The sequence below is a fragment of the Ruditapes philippinarum genome, unplaced genomic scaffold, assembly GCF_026571515.1.
Source record: "Ruditapes philippinarum isolate M1 unplaced genomic scaffold, ASM2657151v2 ctg781_1_1_1_1, whole genome shotgun sequence".
NCBI classification, from domain to species: domain Eukaryota; kingdom Metazoa; phylum Mollusca; class Bivalvia; order Venerida; family Veneridae; genus Ruditapes; species Ruditapes philippinarum.
The window spans coordinates 142,977-168,771 of NW_026854296.1; the positions used below are offsets into that span (position 1 = coordinate 142,977).

A 25,795-nucleotide genomic window follows, 5' to 3' on the forward strand; every position below is an offset into this window, starting at 1 on the left:
TCAAGTGAACGATTGTATTGATTTGATATCAAACCGTAGAAATCAATTACAATATCGTTATACAGTTTCCAAAGGTTGGTGGCGGCATTAAATGAATACTAAATTATCTTAATATATAAATTTACCTGATAATTATAATTATTCTCAAAGCCACGTGCTATAGATTAAATCTTATCAACTTTGTAATTGCAAAATGCGGTTTAGAACATACATATTAGATAAAAAGTATATTCCTGTATCCTTATACTGAGGAGGAAGTCCTTAACTGTAAAATGTGGGCAAGCAGGAAATGTATGTGGGAAACATCTCAAAATTTTAATACTTTTTATTGGAATATGATATATTTTTATGGCATAATCTATATTTCAATGGCTTTTAATGTACAGATCGACTGTATTTTGGTCGGTTCTTAAAATGTTCTATATAAAGTGAACAGACAAGGATATTTTAAAGCCATACTATGTTAAAATAACATTCCTACAGTATAATGTCAATACATGTTCACTAAAAAAAACCAGATCTATTATATTAAAAAAATGACATTGTTTTGAAATGCCTGTCAATACCGTCTTGAGTTTTAGAATGATATATGAATGATATACTAGTATTTAAATCTAAAGTAGAATTAAAAGTAGAATTACTTCCAGTTATTCATATATTCTCAAAGCTTGTATGCGATAGGTTTTACTTCGAATTACAAAGAAATGGGAACAAAACATTGCTCAATCTATAGCAAGTTATCCTTGAAGATGTCGTTCTGTGCATGTTCATATGCAAATTTTAATAAAAAAGGATTTGAATCCCGATTGAATGATAACTTTTGTCCGTAATGTCTATTTATTATGCTTATTTGTATGTTTTCTTCCAAAGCATAGCGTCGGAGATAAAATGGTCAGATGCTGATAGAAATGCGTATTTGCAGTTTATAAAATGACAACTCATATACCTAATGCATCAAACTGGACAATGTTATAAATGAGCATGTCTTAGTCATTGAATGGCGAAAACATGATTGTTTAATACCAAATTTGATAATTATGCTTTAGAACATTATTCACATGATATTTTTTTTCTTAAAATATCAATTAAATCTTTTCCTGACAGGTATGGTTTAAAGAAATATTTCAATACAACTAAAATGATTAATTATTCATTAATACCGTGACCAAATCTAAATGCATAATACAAAATAAGACATTTATCTCAAACTGACAAAGTGTGTCATATCAAATGCCATAAAATGTCTCAGAGTAATAACATAATATCCAAATGAAAATTATGCAAATACGAGCGCCAGTATTTCTCAATTGTATGTCATACTAAAGTATGAAGGAATCGATATATTAACCATCTGCCCTACAACAGTTTCGTGTTATACTGAAATACTTATCAAAGAATATAGCTACGTTATAAACATAAAGCATTGAGCTTTTAATTTTGAAAGACTTTTGCATACGCATTAGTTCAAATAATAACTGATATAATACATGTATTAAGAATAGACCATATAACACAAAATTTAATATCATAATGAACCTATCATGTCTATCACTCTACCAATTTGACAAAAAAAACACTGTTGCAATATAATAGCATTTAATTTTCACTTTTCACAGGATTGCAAGAGTGTGTTTTGAAGTAAATGCGTTTAGATGAATTATCCTTATTAATAAAATAAGACACATACCAGTTAATGTTATTAATTTCAATACCCGCATGTTGCCGTTCTATTAAGTTAGTAAGCTAATAGTTTTGAACTTAATTTGATGTTTAGCTACGAGTATTTCAGAAAATGTCATTAAAATGCTGCAAATGTTACATTGTCTTCAAATGAGAAAACAGTGAGAAATGAAATAAAATAACAAAAGCATCAGCTTATAATATACTGAATGAACTGGGTCTTTACAGAGCTGACTTGTTCGTCACACAAAAGTATTTTGTCTCAGTTCTAGAAAGTGATCCAATAGTTAATAGATCTACTACAAATCAGAAAATATTGAGATGGACATTATAAGTTAAGCAGTTGTAAATGGCGCAATTGTAAAAGGAATGCTTTATAAGAAAGATATAGCCTTTTGAAATATATTTTCAGATAATTATGTAGCTAGTCTTATTATCAATTACACTTTTCATTCATACGTGTTGCCAGATAAAAGCTCCAAACTTCCTGTATGTAATTGAATGTTAACATTTAACATTTTATCACAAAAGCGTGGATGTTTGTTTTTCATACTACGTATTCAGATAAAAAGCACGACTTCTGTTTTCGCTTATCCGATTAATATATTTCATATTCAAATTCAAGGGAATTATTGGCTAATTTTAAATGTCTTTCACAGAATATATGATTGTTTTGCCTTTCAATCTAATGGTTGTGTCTTGTGTTTATATAACAAGCAAGACAAAGAAAAGCAATGTTCATTGCATTTGCGTTTATTGCTGCTTTGAAATTACATGTATATCCTTAGACAACACAATTTCAATTTCATTATTTCTTTATGAACAATATGCATCAACAGTCTTTTTTTTAACAAGATGGCATGTTTGCAGAAATTTTAACAGTGATAAACTGTTATGCAACTGATTATTATATTGATAATTATAATGATTTGCCTCATATGAACCCTTTAAGCATTTTACTCTTCGAATTATTGTTTGCTATTTATTTAATATTTATGTTTAAAGAAGTAAATGCGTGTAACTATTACAGTGTTAGTGATGGCAAAGGGTATATGCCTTTCTGTATTATATATTATTGCAAGATGGAATGTTAGCATAAATATATATTCACGTTTGTTTTAGCGACTCTAACAGTATGCTAATAATTCTAGCCGAGTCCTTCCTTGTTATGGAAATGCACATTTTTATCTGATTATCCTAGAAGATAGACACTTAATAACTCCAGGCATCTGTATTACATCTAGCCAGACATTGTTGGTTATTTCATTAATATTCATATCTTTATCAATAAATATACAGTGATAAACAGGGAATTGTTTTACCGACGTAATGTACATAAAACTCTTAACTTAGATATAGCAAGAAGAACGATTGTAATATTTCAAAATTAATCAAGACCAATGTATCATGTCAGTGTTTTGTTTTCCTTTCAGTTATTAATTATCTTTCTTCTCTATTTAATGTGTTTATCATGCAGTCGTAACTAGGAGTCGATTTTCAGTTTTTATATGATGAGTGTTTTTCTTAAGCATTCGTTTTTTTCAAATAATCAAATTGTTGCATTATACGAATTAAACAAATATTATAAATATAATCATATCTTTTTGCAAACAATATAACATGCATACGTGCATTACGTTGAAAAGATAAACTTGATGCGCGTGTTGTAAAAGAAATAGAAATGATGAAACGTAACACAATACCATTTTTATATCATATCTAAACTTATCTTATTTCATCTGTAATTTATCAAATCCGTAACCAGCAAGCATTGATAATATTAATTTAAATTGTGCAAAGGTATGCAACCAGTTTGTCTTTCATATTCTAACATCTTGATCTCACGTGCATGAATTCCTTGCCGTATGTTGCTTATCTATATTATACCTAGACTGCAATATATGCAATATTAAACGGTATAAATCTATATCTTACGAATTATTTTAATAACTTTTATCAACAGTAAAATTAAGGGGAGCGTCGGCCTAGTGGTTAAGGTGTCTGCTTCGCAACCCAGATAGCATGGGTTCGAGCCCTACTCGGGTCACGACCATGTTTCTTCATATGACACCAGTACTGGTTGGTTCCAGGAAGCGGACTCGAAAGTGAATAATATAAGTTGCAAGAAATTGATTCGCAATCGAGCTTGAATTTATATGTTTAAACCAACAGTAAAATTATATTGGTTACATGATTATATGGTTGATTCCCGAAAATGTTGTAACATAGAATAAACAGAATAAAATGTTCCGGAACAAACATTATTTGGGTTTTATCCGTTTATCAATGATTTTGTGCATGCGCCATTCGCTTTTAAGGCATTAAATTACCATATTTATTTCATACACGCAGTTTGGAATTACACTTTTTAAAGTTCAAACAATGTTTTTTGCATCAGATATATAGCTCTATACAATTTTACACACACTTAAATAGTTTAAAAAAAGAAATGACAAAACACCCTCTAGGTTACATTATTGGTAGAGAATGACACCACTCTCGCTTAATTTACCTTAAGCTCTATTTGCTTGGTATAAAGGCATAGTATTGATAATACATTCTCTTTTTATATTGTGTTCAAACAATTGTTTACATAATAATAAAAATATAAGTGAAATGTATTTTTTCATTTATAACAATCATAATATTTCATATCTCTCTATTTATACGTTTTATGTTTCGATGTATTAAGAAGAGGCTTTTCTTAAACTAATTTAAACAAGTAGGTATTCTAAAAAAATGTTTTAAACCCTCTTTAAACGAGTTTCAGTTCTTTTTATGTACTATAATTAATCGAAATATTTTATTATTATATGCAAAAGACGTTAATATCTACGGACGTTATTATCATGACGGTTAGTTAAACTATAATCATGTTTATATTGCGATTTCTCCTTCGTGTCATTGAACAAGAAAACTTTGATATTCCTCGGAATGTTCTTTGATTCATAAATCAAAATAACTTAAAGAAAGATGAAGTTCCTAGTAAAAACATTTCTGGAGATTTGAAACGATGTTGTACATTTATTATTATCTGGTCATGTTTAGACGAGTGTATTCGCTACGGTTACACTTTTGAGGACCATGGACAGGAGCATCGAGAACCTGTGTTTTTCGGTACATGGAATAGTAAGTGATCTGTAAAACTGTCACCAATTTTACATGAATTATTGAACTGCTAAAAACGTGACCATATGATAGCGCGAAATATAAAATTTAAGGATCAATTAAATTAGGAATAACCTATTGAAGAAAAGAAACTAATTGCCGTGATTTTTCTACTTTATAAAATCTCGATTTTACTGTTTCAAGTTGGAATAAACTTCAATATGTATTTGAAGATTATGAAAACGATTTCTTAAAGATTCATATAATCATGATTTAAATTCGTATTTACGTTGCAATACTGCAGTTAAATATCTAGTTTGCATTAAGAATAAAGAAATAATGTTGAAAATAGTTAAATGAAATATCTTTATATCATTAAAATGTTCACCGCAGGAAACCATTTTACAATGTACTTGTTATTATTGTAATATTGTTATATACTGATGTTTGCTCCGCATAAAACGGTTGCATCCATTCTTTCTAGAGAGAAATTCCAATACCATGGACTAGCATCGAAGAAAACAAAATAATAACCGATGTGTTTTTTGTAGTGGAAATAGTTAAGTTGATCATGCTAGGGAAAACGGATCACCAACTTTTACCATGAATAAATAATATGACTGGCACAAAGGAACATCATATGATAGCTGGCAGAGAATATACAAAATATTTAAAGATAAAATTCAATATAGGATACCGTATTGACTACGGATTGGAAATGGAAATATATTATTTGCCAGAAAAGTGATTTTTGTTACTTGACGTTAATAAAGATCTCGAAACATGTTGTAACAAACTTGGAATTTCAATTTCGAATAAAGCATTCAATAATGTATCTTCGAATGATCTAGAAACCACGAATTTCTAAAGATTCATATAATCATTGATTTTGTAATTTCGTGGACTTTGGAGCGTTGCAAGTACAGTGCAGTTGTTATATCTAGTTTGCATTAAGGAATAAAATGTTATATATCTGTACTTAAATCAATTATATGTTGTATGATTTGAATTTTAAATATGAAACATGGGATGTACATGCGATAAGATGTGGAGGCACAAACTGTCAAAGGTCGGGCATAAATACGACAGTTTAGATGGACCACCTACTTTGTCTGATGCGCAGAAAACTGCTATTCGGAATAATTGGCAGCTTTTAAAATGCAATGTAGCGAACATTGGAGTAATTACTTATGTCAGGTTTGTATATATTTATCATTAATAAACATGCATACCTTTTAAGAGAATGAACTCAAAATGCCAAAGACGACTGTTTGTATTTATTATAATTATCAATAATCAAATTATTAATAAAAACGTGACTGTTTAAATATAATTCTGTTCCTTTTCTTCTTCTAAATCCGATCTAATTTGATAATAAGCTGGTAAGATAAAAACAAAACATCTTTTAACTGGAAATCCTTTGAATCAAATTGCTAAAATGTGACTTGCAAAAGTTTGACATTTACGCTTTAAATTAGTAATATGCATTAGAATTTGCTTTTACGTCATTCTGATAGATATTAGTCCATCATTGTAAAGTAAATGTGGAAGTACCTGGTATCTGAACAATTGTATTAAAAACCCTTTATGTATATTTCACGGCTCTTGTTTTCTTAAATTTTGTGAAAACTAAAATATATATAATGAATAGACAAAATATGTAACACGGTTATTTTTTTATACATTTACAGAAAAGCCAAAAAATGTTAACTATATAATATTTTAGCACTGAATAATATGTTTAACAACACAAACTTTCTAAATCAAATTTCCTTTCATCGAATAATTTCAGCAACCAAAAACCTCTGTCAGATGTATGTATAAATTTCTTAAATGTCCGAATATTATCACATCTGTACATTTTTAATATTACTTTAAGTTTTGACAATGGGTGTCTTTTAGCTTACAGCATACGAGGCATGGAAGATGTTTTATTATATCATTTTGGAAACATTCAATTTTCAGTATGTTTGAAAGTAGGCCAGAATTGTTGGAAATATTTTCAAAGTTTAAAGGGCGGGACCTGATGGAACTCAAGCGAGCAGGTTTACTGCGACAGCATGCACTTAGAGTCATGGCAACAATAGATAAAGTCATAACCCGACTTGATGAGCCTACTGCTTTGATAACTTTGCTCAAGGAAGCTGGGGCACATCATAAGCTTTACAAAGTTCCACAAAATTATTTAAAGGTATATGTCGCCTATCAATTAGTTTACTTAGTTCATGTTAAGAGACAAACTTTCATTTAATAAGTAGAACAACACGCTTTTAGCATTTTAGGGAACATACGTATTCATATCACGTGACGATAAAACCAATATAACGCCATCATGTTCCATTTGCCAACAAGCTTTCGTTTGAAGTTTAGTTTTAACAATTTATAATGTTTCTAATAACTCTCCCGTATTAGTTTCAGTTGAAACTTTTGTTTACCTTGCGCGCATTTTTCTAATACGCCAAAATAAGTTTATAATTGAAATGTAAACTTTAAGTAAACTTCATGTTTATTATCATATTATTTTGTTATTTCAGATAATTTTACCTCATTTTCTGAATGCAATCAAGCCCCATATTGAGGACCATTGGTGTGATGATTTAGAGAACGCTTGGAAAACAATGTTTGATATAATAATTTACTACATGAAAGAAGGTTACAAAGAACCGAAACATTGTCATAAAGAGTATATTGTGGAGTCATCGACATAAGCTTGTGATGTGTATTCAAACTGAAAAAGGGACAAGTGAGAAAATAACAAAAGAAACTGAAACTTACTATAAAATGTTGTGTTAGCGCACACAACTTTAATTGTTTTCTCTCATAATATGTGCATTATATACTAACTTACCATGTCTGTTAACCAATCGCAACTTTTCGGCCCTTTCCGTTAGTCTTCGGATAAAGACCCCGAACACAATAGTATGAATACACAGAATAAGGTATTTCGGTCTCACCTACGCTAAGAAACTAGACATGTAAACAAATAATAATTTAATGCTGGTAGATGTTGACGAGTTTATTTCCAATATATCAAGTAAATGCCCACCTAAAATAAATTAATCCATATAGATACAAAAGCAAACAATACATTACTTGTATATCAATTATTATGGTTGTAGAAACCGAAAGTACAAAATGCCAACCTGTTGACATTTAGTTGCATTTGTTGATAATTTTACAGCAGTGGGTATATTTAAATTAGAAATGGTTGTCAGTCATATTTTTAATCATAACTGTGCCGAAACAGTCTTAATTTTCTTTTGGATGTTAATTATATGTACGTTCGTCTTACATTATGTTTACATCTGAAACCACGTGGTAGAACTACTTTCACTCCAGATTGTTTCCGATGTTATTTTAGATAATAGCCGACGATGGTTAACTATTATGATAACCAAATAAACCCGTGTTATACATGTATAGTCATAGGACTGTTATATAGTTATGCTTTCTTGAGAAACAATCATTGATAAATATTACCTAGAAGATTGTGCCATTTACACCAGACGTACTTAAAATGGGATCTTAATTTTTTTTACATTTGTCTTTTGAATAGTTAAGCAAAACGGAATTAATTAAAGTGTCCTTTAAGGATAATGGCAATATCCGTTTATTTGTTTTTAAATAAAAATAAAACTACTAAAAGTATAAAACATATGTCAGAATAATAGACTCAAGAGATATATTTTACTTTTTTCAAAGGTTTACTTTTTCTAAATTTTTATAATAAAAGATTTTTATTTCGAACTTTCATCATTATTTGATTTTGTTCATAGCAATGATGCATATAGATTTTGATGCATAGCATAACAACTCTACATATATTATTATACTCTATATTTTGTCCTTTGAATGGTTAATGAAAACAGCGGGGAAAGTAATTGTTGTTCTTTTTTTGGCAATGCCAGACTAAATATAGTTCTTTCAATTAAAATAACCTTTAGCAGCAACGTTTTAAATATTGCTTTTTGCAAAAAAATACTTGAAATTCTAAAACGTTTCGTTAATTAAGAATGAGATATTTAAAGTAATAAGATTCTCAAATTACACGATAACACTTAAAAAAGCAGTTAAAGAGTGTTTCTGTTTTATTTTTATTTGGTTTCAAATCACCCATCACTTAGCATAGGTTATTGTACTATTTCTGTAAAAAAAAATAAAATAAGCACATGTTCACATCACTATAACTAATTGGCCATAGAAATCATCTCGTTTAGAAATGTGTTTTCCCATTTTACATCCAGGTCGCAAAGATCAATTTTATCTTAATCTGATCTTAGCCAGAATAGTTTATTTCCAGTATTTGTAAATAAAAGGTTATTGAAGAATTAAAGCAAACCCCTAATGACTGATTGAAATTATATATAAAGAATAACGTAAACTGTTTACTAAATGTATAAAAGGTATAGTTTAATATGTTTTGTTGTTTTTTTGTACCAGACTGACTCAACCAAACTATAGTTTTTGGGAATGTTGGCCGAGGCTCGATATCATTTCATCTATTTTTGACTGTAGACAGTTTTTCTGAGAATGGTAGTTTAATTTGTGGAAAGATTTGGATTAGTTTAAACGTTTACAAAAAATGACAGAAAAGTGAAATGTGAATATTAAAAGATGTAGTTACCTGTTTTTTCCTTATTATTGAAATAAATGTGTTATTGATAAGACAATGCTTATGTGTTTGAAAACTGATTTGTCAGGGCTAAAATATAAATATATCTTAAAATATTTCAAGTATCGTCATGCCAAAACGCAGAGGTATAGGATATCATGAAAGGTATTAAAGTGTATAATTATCATGAAAGACTGACATTTGAAGTCACTTTAGTTATGAAACTCTTATATGATTCATCACACTGTTTTAATTCTCTGATACATCAAAATTAATTTAATGAACTTTAAAATTAACTGCACAAGATCAAACCTAACATAATATAGATATATACAAGTATTGTGAAGAATGGAAACCTATAAAGAAGTTCCATAATTAAAACCGTTGTGGTTTTATTGAGCTTGTTTATGGTTCTTATAAACGGTAATAAGTGGTAGCTCACGTTCCCTGGCAATGATTTAAAAAACATACTTCATTTTGATATGTAATGCTGTAATTACGAATTTAAAAACGTACACAATGTTGATATTATTATGACCCTGACCTACCTCGTATTGACTATTTTCGTTTCAATTTCTATGAAATGCAATACTTGCGACAATCAGTAATAATCGGTGGTAAAGGTGTATTGTGTAGTACTACGTGCGAAATAACATTTCCAAATGCGATTTTCATGTAACAAAATTAAGACTGACAGTGTATTTTGGATATTCAAAACTCTTATTAAGGCACACCTTTATTTTCTTTATTTCATTCATCCATTAAAATTAAAAAGGTGTTTGCACTAGATAATGCTACTAAATATAATTTTGTTTACTCAATTGTTTCTGAAAATTGTATTAAGTTCATGTCTGTAGATATTAAATTTAAAACGCAAAATGTATTAACGAATTTATGTTTGTTAAGATATGTTCAGACACGAAAAATATAAACCAGTAATTTAATAAGGAAAATAAGTAGTAGTTTTCTATATAAATGTATATCGGGATGAGTAATGATTAATCAATTTGATTTGTCTAAGCAATATCTTTAAAAGCATTTTAATATGGATATCAATAACAATTTGGAAAGAAATCATGGAATAATATTGACTTTCATCAGATAGTATCTAAGTATGTGCATTGTGCGACACCATCTAGCATGCACTTCCTAATAATGTAAAATAAAAACAGATTCAGTGAAATATTGCGTGTTCAAAATTGCATTTAAATCAAATAACTCATTTGATATCATATCGTGGTTCCCCCGCAATATCATTACATATAATTGTTCATTCATTCACATCAATCTTACGAGATAGGCATTTACTTCCGTAGTTTATTATAAAAACATGTTTATATAAAATTGTCGAACCAGATGTCGATCAACTCGCATACACAGGAAACATAAAACATGATTGTATGCAATTTATCTCTATTTTATGGTTTTTACCACAGGTCCGTATTTTCTGATTTGTGAGTATACTAACGTGCTTCTAAATGGATTATATGATATTAAGTAGGCATTTTATGTTTATGCGTTATTTGTTATTTTAGATTCTAAGTTATATAACACCAAAACACACCGAAATCGCTTTTGAACATTGTACATGAGATACTTAGAAAGCCATTTACGAGGTTCCTTTCTAGGACTTTTATATCGTTGAAAAGAAAAACAGTGATTAAAAAAATGACGCTGATAAAAATATCGTTTTCAAACGGATTAATATTATTAATAATGACTTTTTTTCACGACAATAAATATTTTCAAATATTTTCATGATATTTTAGTACATATATGTTTATTTTGATTCCCTTTGAAAACGTTTAGAATAATTTATTAAGCTACACAATTTTATGAAATGACATTACATTAGCAAAAATATTATTGTTAGACTTTTTAATCCTGCTTTTATTTTTGTGTGTTTTAACGAACACTTCACAATGGAAATTTGAGTTTGATATTGATTTCAATACATCAGACATTGATCATTTATTTCCATATTTTACTTTTAAAATTACTCATTCATTAGCAGCAGAAAAGAAAATGAATGCTACAATCATTATGAAAGCTGCTTTATCTTGTAATCAAAGATAATTTCGTCTCATAAGCACTGCATCAAGACTTATCCCTACTAAAATAGAGTATCCACTTACCTATGACAACTTGCTTACGTATCAGTCTAATATTTTATCTGCATATATATTCCCTTGCTTGAGAAGTCAGTGTAATACAAGTAATGTTTCGACATTGTTTTAAACACATTGCAGGACATGTGCCATCGTAATGCTTGAAATTCTTAATTCAGTATTTTTTTTTACAGATTTCAATTATTTCAACTATCTGTTACCTGCTTTGATTAATGAATTTTAAATATTCGTAGTGGTAGCATTTTAAGATAACCCCATTTTAAACAGTAAAATGTTGAGCACATTTAACATCTTAATGAAATGTTGCACAATTCAATACATTCTTTAATAGATAAACATATTATTTTATCCAAACAAGAAGGTATGATTTGAAGTCTAATCGGTTTAAGTTGAAACACTGCACTCAGTTCATTATGTTGCTCAAAAACATGCAGGACAATTTTCATGCAAAGGTAATTACCAATCATTTATTTCGAACCTGTAAATATTGATTAAAGTTACAATTTCTTTACATTTGTTTTGACGTACAACATGATTAAATTTAAAACCGATGTACATACTTTCTGAAATGAGCAATACAATAAACTTTTAAAAACCAAATGTTTTGTCATTTAAAATTTAGATAATGTATTCTATTCATTTTGGTTTTCTAACGATCCGGTTGACTTGTAAACTTGACAACTGTTGAACAATGGTACTATCTAAAACGAGTTTTATTTCAAAACAGGATTTATGAATAAAAATATGATAAACAAGATCAACAAGTAAAGTTGAAAAATAACTATACAATACAGCGAGATAGAATTTATTTTAATAAATAGCAAATCATTAATTTTAAATACAGCACTCAAAGGAATGAAGTTGAAAGAAAAGAGAACGCAAATGGAAATTCATTTCCGTGTACATTGTATTATATATAGCCTCACATTTCATTAACAATTTATCATCAGATTAAGTTTTGTAAAACTTAAAACACAAAACCTCGCTTCTGTGTGGATCTGTCTCAGCTCCTTTCTTTTCTTGAATGATTCGACGTTAACAAGGACAAAAATGGCTATGATTTACGTCTAATATGTCAAGATTTTGCTTTGGAATGTTCTTATCTCTAGCATTAGATATTACGATAGCTACTGTTTCCGTTGTATGTATCTGAATAAGATCTTTAACACCGAATGTTGTTAACTAGCTGAAATTTATGCTTAAAATAGCACCAGATTTTATCTCAATCCCTGTGAAACTTAACTCCCACATAATTTCTTGTAAACTGACAGTTACAGGTCATTGCTGACAAAACCAATATGTTTGACCAAATACAAGTTTTATATATTTATTCCTGGATACTTGATTTTATTATCTTTTGTATATTTTTACAAACACTATTGAAGTATGTTTAAAATTAAAAATAAGATGATGGAAGTATTTTCCTAATTGAAAGTAATCGGATTGGATATGGGTGTGCTGGTTTGTTAAGACAAAATTCTAAAGGTTTAGAGTATCAACGATAGATAAGGAAATATCCCATATTGGAAAGACACATGACAAGCTACGCATAGTGCCAAATGGTTACGTTAGTTTTATGACAGGTGATCTTAATTATGTGATACGACGAAGAAGCATTTCCCCTGCATGTTACAACTTATAAGAGCATGCATCTAAAAACTGGACCATTCAAAGCAATAATCCACTGATAAGACTCAATGCTAACAGTGTCTAGCGCTTTTATGGTTGAGTGCCTCCTTATTGCCAGTGTTTATTTAAAAAAAACATAATAAATCACTTGCAGACAAAATTGTGGATGTCAGTTGCGCCCCTTCATTCGTAAACATTTTATTGAGCAATGACAAGAATGAATGGAACACAATAATTCAACATCTGTCACCTCACTTCCACTATATTACCATTTAGATAATGCATTGCAACCATTGTTTCCTAGCGATATGTATAACCTGCTTAACATTGTTGATAGTAAAATTACTGGATAAGTTTGAAAAATGTATGTGATTAAGAGATACACAAACATTTGCACACATTATAAAATGTTTAAAATCTTCGGTAAATTTTACAGAATTGGAAATAAGAATTATGATAAAGCAACGTTTTGCACCAATAATCAAATAATATTTCTTTTGTGAACACAGGTTGTTTTATTTTCATTAGCGACAACGTATGCAAAAAATAAGAAATAAAAAAAATATGAAAAATAATAATGCAAAAATCTAAATAATATATAGAATTCAGTAATATAATACTTTCATATATTACTTACATAAATGTAAATGAGCTAAACCTGAGAGTGGTTGATATTTTTTTCAGAGATTTAACAAAAACCACAATTCACGAATAAGTGGCTGTCAAATAAGCTTGTTGATTATCAACTGTGTTTTGCTTATATAAGTAAAATCAATATGCTTTTCAGTCCGATCTTTTCCCAAACATTGAAATTTCACTTCACATGAGGCTGGGTGATTGGTTTGGATGGTGTGAACAGTGTCTTAGTGAGATTATGTTATAGAAAGAAGAAAGACTACGACAGGGAAAAATCGAGATACGCTGGCACTGTTTATAAAATCCGACACCTAAATGATCTTTAATCTTTATAGAACAGCAGTAAATTTACTGTAGATAACTGATCAACAACGCTTGTTTTCATATCCTGTGCACTGGATTAAGGTATTCGAGTAATATCTTAGCGACGTAATTTAGCATGACAATTGTTTGATATACTATATGCATTAACATTTAATCTGAGTAAAATATCATCAGCTGTTACAAGCAGGAAATTACGCTTGATAAAGAATTTAATTTCCTTTGCAATATAATACTGTCTAGATAGATATAGAGCTATTTTTCTTATAAATAATTCATTTCATGTGTTAAAGCCCGTCTACACCTATCCAAGTCTTGAATGCAAGTATCATATTCTCTTGTATTGGATAGTGTAGACACCCTACTTGAATGAGTTTTAAAGAGAAATTATGTGACATCCAAGAAGATAATTCCTTGCAAGAAAGTTAGAACACGTTCTATTTTTCTACAAGTTTTTGGCTGTCAAGACACTGATAACACCGGTTTGACACAAAACATGTGCCCGAAGGTTTGATAGTGCTGTTATTTTTATTATTTTCTGACTTTTTGTTGTTGATTTAGTGTACATGCCCTTTGAATTTCATTAAATGATTACAATGTCTTGGTCAAAGGAACAAACCAATACGCTGATACACAGAAGAGCAAAAAAAAAAAAAAAAAAAAAAATAAAAATAATTTACATTGTAAAAAAATAAAAAAGAGCTCTTTTTCAAGTAAAGTCAAAATGGATTTAAAATGATCTTGTTCATTTAGTGAATAACTTTCCTCAAATAAAGAATTTGCATCAAAATAATTTTTTGTCACATATTTTCAATTTTAAAAAAGAATGAACGGATTTCATTAACTCCATTCTGTTTTAGCTAATTGCATCATTTTCCCGCTTTTTTCACATATTTTACAGAAACATGATAGTCTTGCAAAGACAAAGGTATAAATCCTGGGCTATCTTAATGAGACATTTCAGTAAAAATTGTGCCTGAAAAAATGTTTAAAGGGCCATTTATTTAGCTTATCTAAATGTGACATGTAAGAAACTTGAATAGGTGTAGACACGGCCTTAAATGTAGCTAGATAAACGTTTCTATTTATTATATCATGAGCTTGCTTTTATGTTAACATTTAAGAGATAGATGACTTCCAAACGTATCCAAATTTGAAATAAAAAAAAATAGTTACTACATCATGTCGTTTAAGCATATTTATGTATTCAAATCTTAGAGAAATCCTGCCAAATTTTAATAAATTAAACTTTAAAATGTTTGTCTATGTTGTTTTATACTGTTCGGTGACACTTTTGTGTCTCTGGTTGTTTTCTCGTCTACGGTAAGAATCTACCCCTTTGCCCCTAGTTTTTATCTATTCTATTTACACCCCCAACCTCCCCGGGTCTCGTGTCCCCTTCCCCTGTGCATTTTGGCTTTATGGGCCTAATATTCAATCATTTATTTGTTTATTTTAGTTCCTTATCAGTTTCTTAGATAGTGGTTTGCCTGCCCGTACTCTGCCTTATGCCCTTTCCTGTTTTTGTTTGGGGTCCTCCTGGGCTCCTTGTCACTGACTCTTGTTGCTGGGTCGGGTGGGGGCTGCGTTCATTGAACGCCGCCTTTCCTTGATGATCTTGTTTATCATATTTTAAGACTTATCAAAGAATGTATGTTTTGATTTGATGTCCTGTCTTACGGTCTTTTGTTATATAACATATAAATTTATTTTGTCATTCGATATGGCTCTAGGTTAGTTGCAGGTTAAAAATACACCGTGAAACAATTTCCATAGACAACGGATATTAAAATTATATTTCATATTGTCATTATTGAAACCATAAATATAAAACAAAACTATATTTTACATTTTAACTCGCTTCATAATATTTCCCAATCAAAAAGATTAGGCAGGCAAGTGCATAAATACATGATATATGGACAGCATAAAAAGAAATTCTTATACGCAATATGACGTAAATAAACCAAATGACCTCATGATAATTACTTCTATGCTCAATGTAATTCAACGCATTTTTATCAACTCCCTTTATTAGCATTTTAAATTTGAAATAGATACTATAAGTTCTTGCATTTAAGTATAATAATGCACCATTTAACGTTCCAATGTTTTTAATTAATCGCTGGGACCCATCGGCATTCTTTATTATACCATATGCATAAGAGCTCGAAACGTGCAATAATTGTGCAAATACAACAATGCACTCACAACTGATATTTACTTACTACTCATTTACAAAATATTTTAATTGTTCTAGATTGTAAAGTTGTTACAAAACACGCGCACGCGCACACGCACACGCACGCACCAACACACAGACACACACACACACACACAGACACATAATGCTCAAATGAAGATTCATCAATATTGGATGTTCCAAAAAGCATTGTTTGTAAAGGTATTACCGAATTTACATTTCATGTTTAACTTAATAAAAGATCATTACAAATTTATTTTCTTTAAAGTCTAAGTCAAATTTTTCAATAACAAAGCATATAGTTAAATGATTACATATAACGGAGAAAATATTTACAGTACATATTTTACATATTCTTCGATATTTGAAAAATGTTTTAGAAGAATAATTATATAAATTTATAAAATTTTACCTAAGTGTGGTAACAACCTTAATTAAAACATCCAGGATCTTCAATGGTGCTGAAATACTTTAGATATATTAAGTATAGGAGAAACCACTTTTTATATTTATTAGACAAAGCTCAGTTCTTATAAAAATAAATTATAAAACACATATTATAGAAAGATATTGACAAATAATATCAATAAGATGTATAAAGTTTCAAATATAACATAAAAAATTATCAAACAGTAGGTTCTTAGAGAAACTTGTTTGTTAGACATAACGAACCATCAGTAAGATACATGCACTTTTCCCTAAGATTGTGCCAACTTTAGTGATACTATTGTCTTTCATATTCTATCAAACAGATAGCTTTACGTTATCTATCTTGTACATCAAATGTCAAAATGATAGCAACATGTCTATATAAACGTTGATTGTAAATATATAAAAACAAATAAAATTAATCAAATTGGACGGTTATGGTGCTAAAAATATATATAGTGAAATATAAAATATAATACCATGCACTTTTTTCTATATGCTGTTATCATTTATTTATTACAAAGACGTAGAAATAACTACAAGCGTTTAGTAAATAAAGTAGAATAAAGTGCGTGTCATTCGATAATAAGCAGTGTATGGTGCACAGAGAAAAATAGCGCAGTGATCTACTTCGTTTCAAAGAACATTGCAAAACTTGTGATAACCACTTAAGAGCTAATTTGCTTTCTATTCAATAATAAGAATTACATGCTTAAGACATTTACATCGACAATCCCAGGAAGGAATGTTTAAATGGCGGTTAACGATTGAAAGTAAATTATTAAATGCTTTCATACTCGGCTTAATGATGTGCAAGACACTTTTAACAAAATAAATGATTCCTCTGAGAATAAGTTATGTCTACTCTTTATTTGTTATTATCGTTAATCTTATGTTATTGATCAGCTATATTCTACTTAAGACTTGCAATCATAACATTATTCAATTTCATCATTATTCTATTATATATCACAAAAACGTAAATTGTATAAATTTATTAAAACATTTAAAGCAAAATATCATTAGCTGAGGCTTATCAAAATACATGATTGGAAACAAAATATAAAATAAAAAAGCACGAATAAATGTCAATAAATACTGAAGATCCAAATACTAAACATGTAAACAACCATTTAACAATCCATTTTAAATAAATTGTTAAATAGCTTGAATAATATGTGTCAAATTGTTAAATATATTTATTTATGAATTATCCATTAACAACGATACAGAAAGAATGAAATTTCAAAGTACCTTAAACATTGAATGTTAAAATTTCAGTCATATTTTAATGAAGGATGTTCCGCACCATAGCCATCTTGTTCATTTTGCCAGAATGTACAAAATATTTCAATGCATTATTCAGACTATCTTAACCTGAATTATCAATCTAATGCAAATATTTTCCGCGAATAAATGTACACCCCATTCAATTTTTTGGCGTAGCTATATTAAAATAGTTTTTGGCCTATACTAGGGGTGTTCCAAAATCAATGTTACTCGGGTTCTATCTCGTGGAAATCGTGCTATATGAACTCAGATCTAATACAAGTCGATAGCGTGATACCTGGAGGGTCGTATATGACTATTTGTAGGTGGGTTGGTTGATTGAAGTCGGGACACCAGCAGCTGAAAGATGCTGCTCACACAGGCCGCCCTGCAATAACAACGACAAAACATAACATTAAAAGAGTTCGACAAATCCTGAGGAAAGACGCAATTACACTGTCAGGCAGTTAGCTAGAATGACATACTTAGCATGTGTTCATTACATTTTTAAGAAACAACATCTTGGGCTTAGTAAGATTAATGTTAGGTGGATACCACATTTACTATCTGACGACCAAAAGACCTTCAGAGTTGAATGGCCAAACTTTTGTTGAAAAAATACCCGAAATACAGCAAAAAGGCCTTCGTTAATTTAGTCCCATGTGACGAAACATGAGTGAAGTTTTACGAAAATGCGAAAATGCCCCTATCAAATCCGGGCCACCAAAAACGCAAGGCGCCCTAGCATTGCTAAAAGACTACGAACTGTGAGAAAGGTTTTGTATGTAATATTCTTTGATAACAAGGGCCCAGTCGTGCAAATTCCTGTGCCGAAAGGTAAAACTGACACAGACAAATACAATAGAGACTTGTATTATGCTAACTTTAGAAACACTATAAACGCCGCCGCCCACAAACCGGTTTGAAGTACCTCAGACTCTTGCACGACAATGCGCCAGCTCATAAGGCACGAATTGTAACGGAGTACGTCTATTTGAAGGGGAAACGGTCACTGTCCTCCCCCTCACAAGACCTATCCCTGTGACTATTTCTTGTTCCCCAAACTAAAATTTCATCTGTCTGGAAAAAACTACAAATCAAGAAATGCTCTGGGCTGTGCCAATTACCAGTATCTTAAGAGTATACCCATTAAAGAGGAAAAGTGTTTCAAAAAGTGGATTGATCGGCTGAAAACGTACATTATGGTAGAGGGGGGGGGGGGGTGTTCTTTGAGGGCAGGGCAAGTCAAAATGATCTAAACGACTTATATCAAAGAGAAAACACAAAAGTTACATCGATTTTGAAACACCCCTCGTATTTGTAAGCAACTGGTAAGCTATAAAACCTTCAGCAATTAACTTTAAGAATGTTTACCATTGGTTTTAAGGGCGGCAGTTACGTAAGCTTAGGACAAGCTTTGTGAATTTTAGTTCAAGCGTCTCTAAGAATAAAATTCACAAAAATAAACAATTTTAAATTATTCCAAAGCAGCAGATAAAATTTAAAGGGCAATGATATACCATATACTGTCTTTGGATGGGCATTATGTCACTTTAAATATATTATGTATGCAAAATATTTCTTCTATTCCTCTTTAGATTAAACAAAATTATACCGATGTTTGATTGAACGGAAGAAGAAATATGTGGCATGTCATATTCAACATGAGTTTCAATGATTCTTATCCGAATCGTTGTTAAAATTCTATTGGGAGATCTGAAGTCGTATGCCAAACTTTACTGCAGACTTAGGGATAATCACCATAATGTCATGTCGAAATGATCTTACACATTCTGCTCTTAAAACGCTTTCACAAGATCTTTCTTTCTTTACGTGAACATCTCGCAAATTCCAATAATTACGGTCGTCTCTTACATCGCCTTTATATTCTCAGAATGCCCCGAAAACACTTATTTTGATGTCTGTTTGTAATCACAAATGAAAACTAAATATATATAAGATGTTTTCTTATATTTTCAAATACTAATACACTGTATATTTTTGTCACTTGAATTATAACACGGTTCACAGGATCTTGTTCTTTTGCTTTACGTGAAGCGATCTCGTGAAATTCCAATAATACGGTCGTCTTCTTTACATCGAAAACAAAACGCTCATAACAATAGAGCAAACTGTAGTTGAGTGGAAAACGCAACGGAAAACGGATTGTAAATTAACAGTCTAGCTTAAACGAAATCACTGACGCAAACAACATTAGTGCAGTTTATGATAGAAAACACTGCGATATTTCTAAATGAAGACATGTGTCGAGCCAGGCAGTTGACTAGTTTGATACTAGATTATAAATGTTGAATTCAGTTGTGTATTTTAGTTGCTAGAAATATTGTCAATATATAAGCATATAATATGACTTTTCGCAAATAGGAATTTTTAATCAAGCTTTGAAATGCCACTCAGCATTGGATTATATATTTTAAAAGAAGTTACACAACATGAACACAAAACAATATGTAAGCTTTGTATTGCGATGCGGAGTCAATGCGAACTGAATTGATGCAACTGTGAAAATAGAAGCCATCCCATTTATTAGTATTCTATCTTTTAAAATACCTGAATTGAACCCTTTTATCAAAGTTTATTGTTTTTTTTTAATTTAAGTGCAATAGATTTAATATTTGTAATGTCTTTAGAATATTCGTGAAATGGGATGATAAAATGTGGAGGCGGAAACTTTCAAAGGTTGGACATAAATGCGACAGATTAGATTGTCCACCGACTTTGTCCGACACCCAGAAAGCTGCTATCCGGAATAATTGGCGGATTTTGAAATGCAATGTGGCTAACATTGGCGTAATTACTTATGTCAGGTCTGTTAAATGTGTTATTTAAAAATATTGAATAATAATATCGAATTATTTAGTAAGTGCGTATTATTAAGTCAATGTTATTACAATTGTTGAAATTCAATTTGTTTTGCAACTCTGCTAATTATTATGAATTGTTTTTAAAACCTAAATGCATATTGTAAATGGCAGTTCTAAAATGTGATTGATGATAAGATTCACAGTATATTGTACCATTTACTTTATGCATACCAACTTTAATATGATATTACTTAATATTCAGCTGATATGTATATCAAAATGCTAACGAATACATCTTAACGAAACCTGTCTTTCTCAGTTTCTAGAAAGAATGATAATAGCAAAGTTAAAAGTAGCAAAGTTCTGCAACTTTGCATGCTAGAATAATATACAATTATTGACTAGTGTGCCATTGAATATGATGTGATATTCACCGGTAGATGACATATTGACTTTCTTTCGGTGAATATCACATCATATTTGATGGCACACTAGTCAAGTATTGTTTTATTATATGAATAGCTAGGCTATAAGAATTTTTAAAAAATCACAGAAAGTACAACCTTATGTATACATTTACAACTCCCACCTGTTTCGGTCAGGCGTGCAACAGTTACCACAAAGGTAATTCAAGTTTATACTCATCATTGCGGTGTAACCTTTAACTATAAAAGTGAAGTAATTATATTTGAATCGAGAAATATTCCATAAAGAACAAAATGCAACAATTATTTTTAATAAGCACGCGTAATTCAACAGGCTACGATATTTGGTCATTGAATATGAGTCTCAATCTATTTTTAGACTTGGAAAATCCAATTCAGCCAGTGAATATGATACTTCACCCAGTGAATATGATTCCCTAAAAAGTTCTGTTGACTACGGTTTGAACCAATGAAATTGCAGCTATATTTAGATCATATGATAATTTATTTTAAGATGTATTCAAATTTGGTTACTGAATGGGGGGCTTCAATATTAAATTGAATACCTTTAAAGATCCTTTATGTTTTGTGATTGATATTGTTACTGTGTGTATACCACACTTGCAAAAAGTTATATATGTATATAATTATGCAAATAAAACAATTTTCAAACAGTGAAGAAAATTTAAAATGTGTATTGCAAATATGTGTGCACATTATATTTAATCCATAAATTACATGCATTCATTTCTTATTGGAAAATTTGACTTAAAATTGATAGAAAATACATTTCTAATTACCTCCCTTTATTTATATGAAATGTTAAATTGGGAAATATCTTTATAAATAATGCTTATGGGAACTTACAATATTGACAAATCTTAATTTGAGCATCATATTTATGAAATAAAGCCATGAAAAATTGTGTTACAGGATCTAGCAGTTTTTTTATAAATGGACTTTTATTAATAAAACTGAACTTATTGTTGTAAAAATGAACTATCGATAGTGATATGGCAGCAAGGCAGGTGTGCTCTTATTGAATCAAGAACAAAAATGTCAAGGCCTTTATATTTAACGACAAATTTGAAGAAATTAGTGATCTAGCCTTGCTATTGTTTGATCATAACTTTACAAACGCTGTTTTGTAAATATGGCCACGTGTCTTCGCTGACTTGCAACTTTCTTTATCCTGATAGCGATATGAAAATCATGTAATATTCTGATAGGGATATTTAATTTTGACGTGACGTCATAAGCGTTATACAAACATAGTGTAAAGATGCCTTATAATGAAAAATGGCTCTTTTCTCACTTTAAATAGTCTTTCTTTTGGGTATTTGATAAAAAATATTAAATTCGTGTAAGTTCATTACTGAATTTATTGAACTCGTTGAAAAAAATAATATTATGCTCGCCAGAGGCTCGCATAATATAATTTTATTCGACTCGTGCAATAAATTCAGTGTTGAACTTAAACTCATTCAATATCCTCTATATCGTAGTAGATAACTTCTTTTAAATTAGCATTATACGATATATCAATACGAATATTGTTATATAGATATGTAGTTTCAAATGTTTTTGAATGAACTATTATGTTAAAGAAATCTCTATTAAAGATATCTTCATAATGTATCCTGCATTGGATTTTCAGTATGTTTGAAAGTAGGCCAGAGCTGATGGACGTATTTTCAAAGTTTAAAGGTCGAAACTTGCTGGAACTGAAACGTGCAGGTTTACTTCGACAACATGCACTGAGAGTTATGGCAACAATAGATAAAGTTATAACCCGCCTTGATGAGCCTACTGCTTTGATAACTTTGCTCAAGGAATCTGGGGCACATCACAAACTGTACAAAGTGCCACAAGATTATTTACAGGTATTTTTTTCTGATTGGGTTGAACGAAAATCCAAATTGAATATGCCTATTAAAAAGGGGAAACTTATACATAGAAGAATAATATAACGCATCCACTGTCTGATATTTTTAGTAGTTAAGTGCTAAAAATCTAGAAGTCATAAGTAGCCTCGGATCAATAAACATATTTTATTTAATGCGTTGGTTCCTAACTTCTTGCTTTATTTTAGCTTATGCAGTTACGCTCTCACACACTTATTATACTCTATTTTTATTTTTCTCCCGGATTTTAATTTGAAATTCTATAGTGAACAATTCATTGATTTAGATTAAACATGCAACGGAATGTTCATCACAATAATAACAAAACAGTTCAGTCACATTTGTCTTTTTTTTTGTTCCAGATAATATTACCTCATTTTCTGAATGCAATCAAACCCCATATTGAGGACCATTGGTGTGATGACTTAGAGAACGCTTGGAAAACAATGTTTGATATAATAATTTACTACATGAAAGAAGGTTACAAAGAACCGAAACATTGTCATAAAGAGTATATTGTGGAGGAAACGACATAACCTTGTGATGTTTATTAGAACTGGAAAAAATGTGACATTTTTGCAGTCGTGTTTTAAAATATTAGCAGCCTTATCTGATTTTATTTCTTTATTATCTGTAAATAAGTTTGTGCATTATGCCATTTGTTTGCTTTAAACCAGTTTAATGGCTTTGTTAAATATTATTTGATTGTATAAATATATTAAAACAAGCATTCATTACAACATCTTATCTTTTAACATATGTCTTCCACAGCTACATAATTGTCTACGTTATGTTATAATTATTAAATGTTCAAACATAGAGATGAGATTAGAAGAAGTAAATCAATGACTGATAGAAGGGCTTAAATTGATGTTTTTTCTATTCAGGAAGAAGATGGAAATATTTCCTTTGAAATTTGTATTCATGGGGTATGGATCGTTAACTTGAGTGCACAATATCGTTTCATTCCCTCACTCCATTTTCCCCCAGAATAATCATTTTATTGCACAAAATTGGCCGTATGTCAAATGTATTTTAAACTCAAATCGTGCTTATGTCGCACCAAAAATATTATATTATATTTTTGTTTAATTCTGCGTATACATGTATTTGTAAATTTAAAACGGCATTATGCACATCCAAGTGTAAATGTTGTACGGGATTTATTCAAAATACGTTTACAGTTTGTCTGATTTGTTTCTAGACTTAAATGAAAATTCAATTATCTGCGTGGTACACGCTTCGGTTATGCTTATTTGATAAAAAGAGTTGGGCAGTATTGTTTCATTTAAGACAATTTTCCAAAATTATATTTTTACATTCTACCTACTGATTTTCATTGAAACTTCATTGAAAACTTATCAACGGACAACTATTATCGATCTTCTTAACTAAGATGTTTATAAGATCAACAAAGAGAATGTAATTTGATACTTAATCATTTCCTTCTCATTAAATCCACTGAACAATATTATTGAAAAAAGCAGTAAAATAAGTTATTTCATTTCAGGCGTTTCTATTTCATTAAATATAGTTCTATCAATTTGTTAATTATAAAGATCGTAAATAACCGTTAATATGAACATTATGATTGACTTTGAATGACATTATAAAACAAAAACATTCTCAAAAGCAATGTTCAGTTAATTGTTAATTGAACATATTTTAGGTCTGAAAATAAACTAATACAAATTAATAAAATATGTATGGTTTTTGGTTATGTTGAGAAATGTTCATATAATTTTTATAGATCTTGATGTTGATATCAAACTAAATATATCACTAATCTTATTATGTGATCCGAGCAAGATTTAATATTGTATATAATTATATTCCCCATATTTGCAAGGATTATGATGGAGTCTAAGTATGAAATAAAAAGAAAATGCAACGAAAACCCAGAGACTAATATGTTTCATTGTTAAACAAGAAATAAAAGAAAATATGGGTTATTTCCATTTTAATTCTCATCATTAATACTTCAGTGATATAATAAAGGTGAAAGTTGAACTTAAAAATGATAAATGTCATAACAGTTTACATCGCTTCCTATGCCACGTCCAAAAATTAATGCATTTCGTAAAAATGATGCATAAAAGATATCGTGGTGATATATGTTTTTTTTTTTCAGCCCTTACCATATAAGAAATCAGAAGATAAAAGGACTGAAATATTATTTATTAAAAAGGAACAGTAAACAAAGAATGATGACGTGGAAATAGAAACAGCGTATTAATAACTTGATAATGATAACTCATGTTATGTGCATTATTGTAATTTTACTTTATTGTATTTTTTATCCTTTGGGATCAATGATTCACGCACGTTTAAGTGGTGTTGAAAACTGAGTACTGCTAAAGCCGGTCCTAGCGGGATGTTGGGGATATTGCCCCATTTTTTTTATCCCTCATGTGCAGATACAATTAAACCGAGTCTGCAATTTTTACGTAATTTTGCTGTGATTGATGCTTACTAGGGCTCAATCTTTCCCTAGATTTGTATACTGTAAATTTCACAACACACAATCTGGTTTCCTTTTTTCTGATATGTGTAAGCCAAAATACATTTAGTTATAAAACATTTTATTATTTTAAATTAAACATAATCTAGGAATGCATACATATA

At 29.9% G+C, this 25,795-nt stretch overlaps 2 protein-coding genes across 2 annotated transcripts; both read left to right on the top strand.

Moving 5' to 3' along the window:
- The first annotated feature begins 5,277 nt into the window (after positions 1 to 5,277).
- On the top strand, positions 5,278 to 9,417 carry LOC132739729 (uncharacterized). The gene is made up of 3 exons (XM_060727517.1): positions 5,278 to 5,985; positions 6,754 to 6,979; positions 7,323 to 9,417. The coding sequence occupies exons 1-3, from the start codon at positions 5,813 to 5,815 to the stop codon at positions 7,494 to 7,496; spliced, it is 573 nt and encodes a 190-aa protein (XP_060583500.1). The 5' UTR covers positions 5,278 to 5,812; the 3' UTR covers positions 7,497 to 9,417.
- An 11,274-nt stretch (positions 9,418 to 20,691) lies between these two features.
- Positions 20,692 to 25,058, top strand: LOC132739722 (uncharacterized). The gene is made up of 3 exons (XM_060727510.1): positions 20,692 to 20,844; positions 22,924 to 23,149; positions 23,533 to 25,058. Exons 1-3 carry the CDS (start codon positions 20,693 to 20,695, stop codon positions 23,704 to 23,706), a joined length of 552 nt encoding a protein of 183 aa, XP_060583493.1. The 5' UTR covers position 20,692; the 3' UTR covers positions 23,707 to 25,058.
- The last annotated feature ends 737 nt before the right edge of the window (positions 25,059 to 25,795 follow it).

Excerpts from the sequence above, each read along its gene's own strand:
- LOC132739722 (XM_060727510.1), top strand. The coding sequence starts at position 20,693 with ATGTGGAGGCGGAAACTTTCAAAGGTTGGACATAAATGCGACAGATTA. Across the intron at positions 20,845-22,923 it reads GGCGTAATTACTTATGTCAG|TATGTTTGAAAGTAGGCCAG; the intron begins GTCTGTTAAATG and ends TTGGATTTTCAG. Across the intron at positions 23,150-23,532 it reads TGCCACAAGATTATTTACAG|ATAATATTACCTCATTTTCT; the intron begins GTATTTTTTTCT and ends TTTTTGTTCCAG.
- LOC132739729 (XM_060727517.1), top strand. The coding sequence starts at position 5,813 with ATGGGATGTACATGCGATAAGATGTGGAGGCACAAACTGTCAAAGGTC. Across the intron at positions 5,986-6,753 it reads GGAGTAATTACTTATGTCAG|TATGTTTGAAAGTAGGCCAG; the intron begins GTTTGTATATAT and ends TTCAATTTTCAG. Across the intron at positions 6,980-7,322 it reads TTCCACAAAATTATTTAAAG|ATAATTTTACCTCATTTTCT; the intron begins GTATATGTCGCC and ends TTGTTATTTCAG.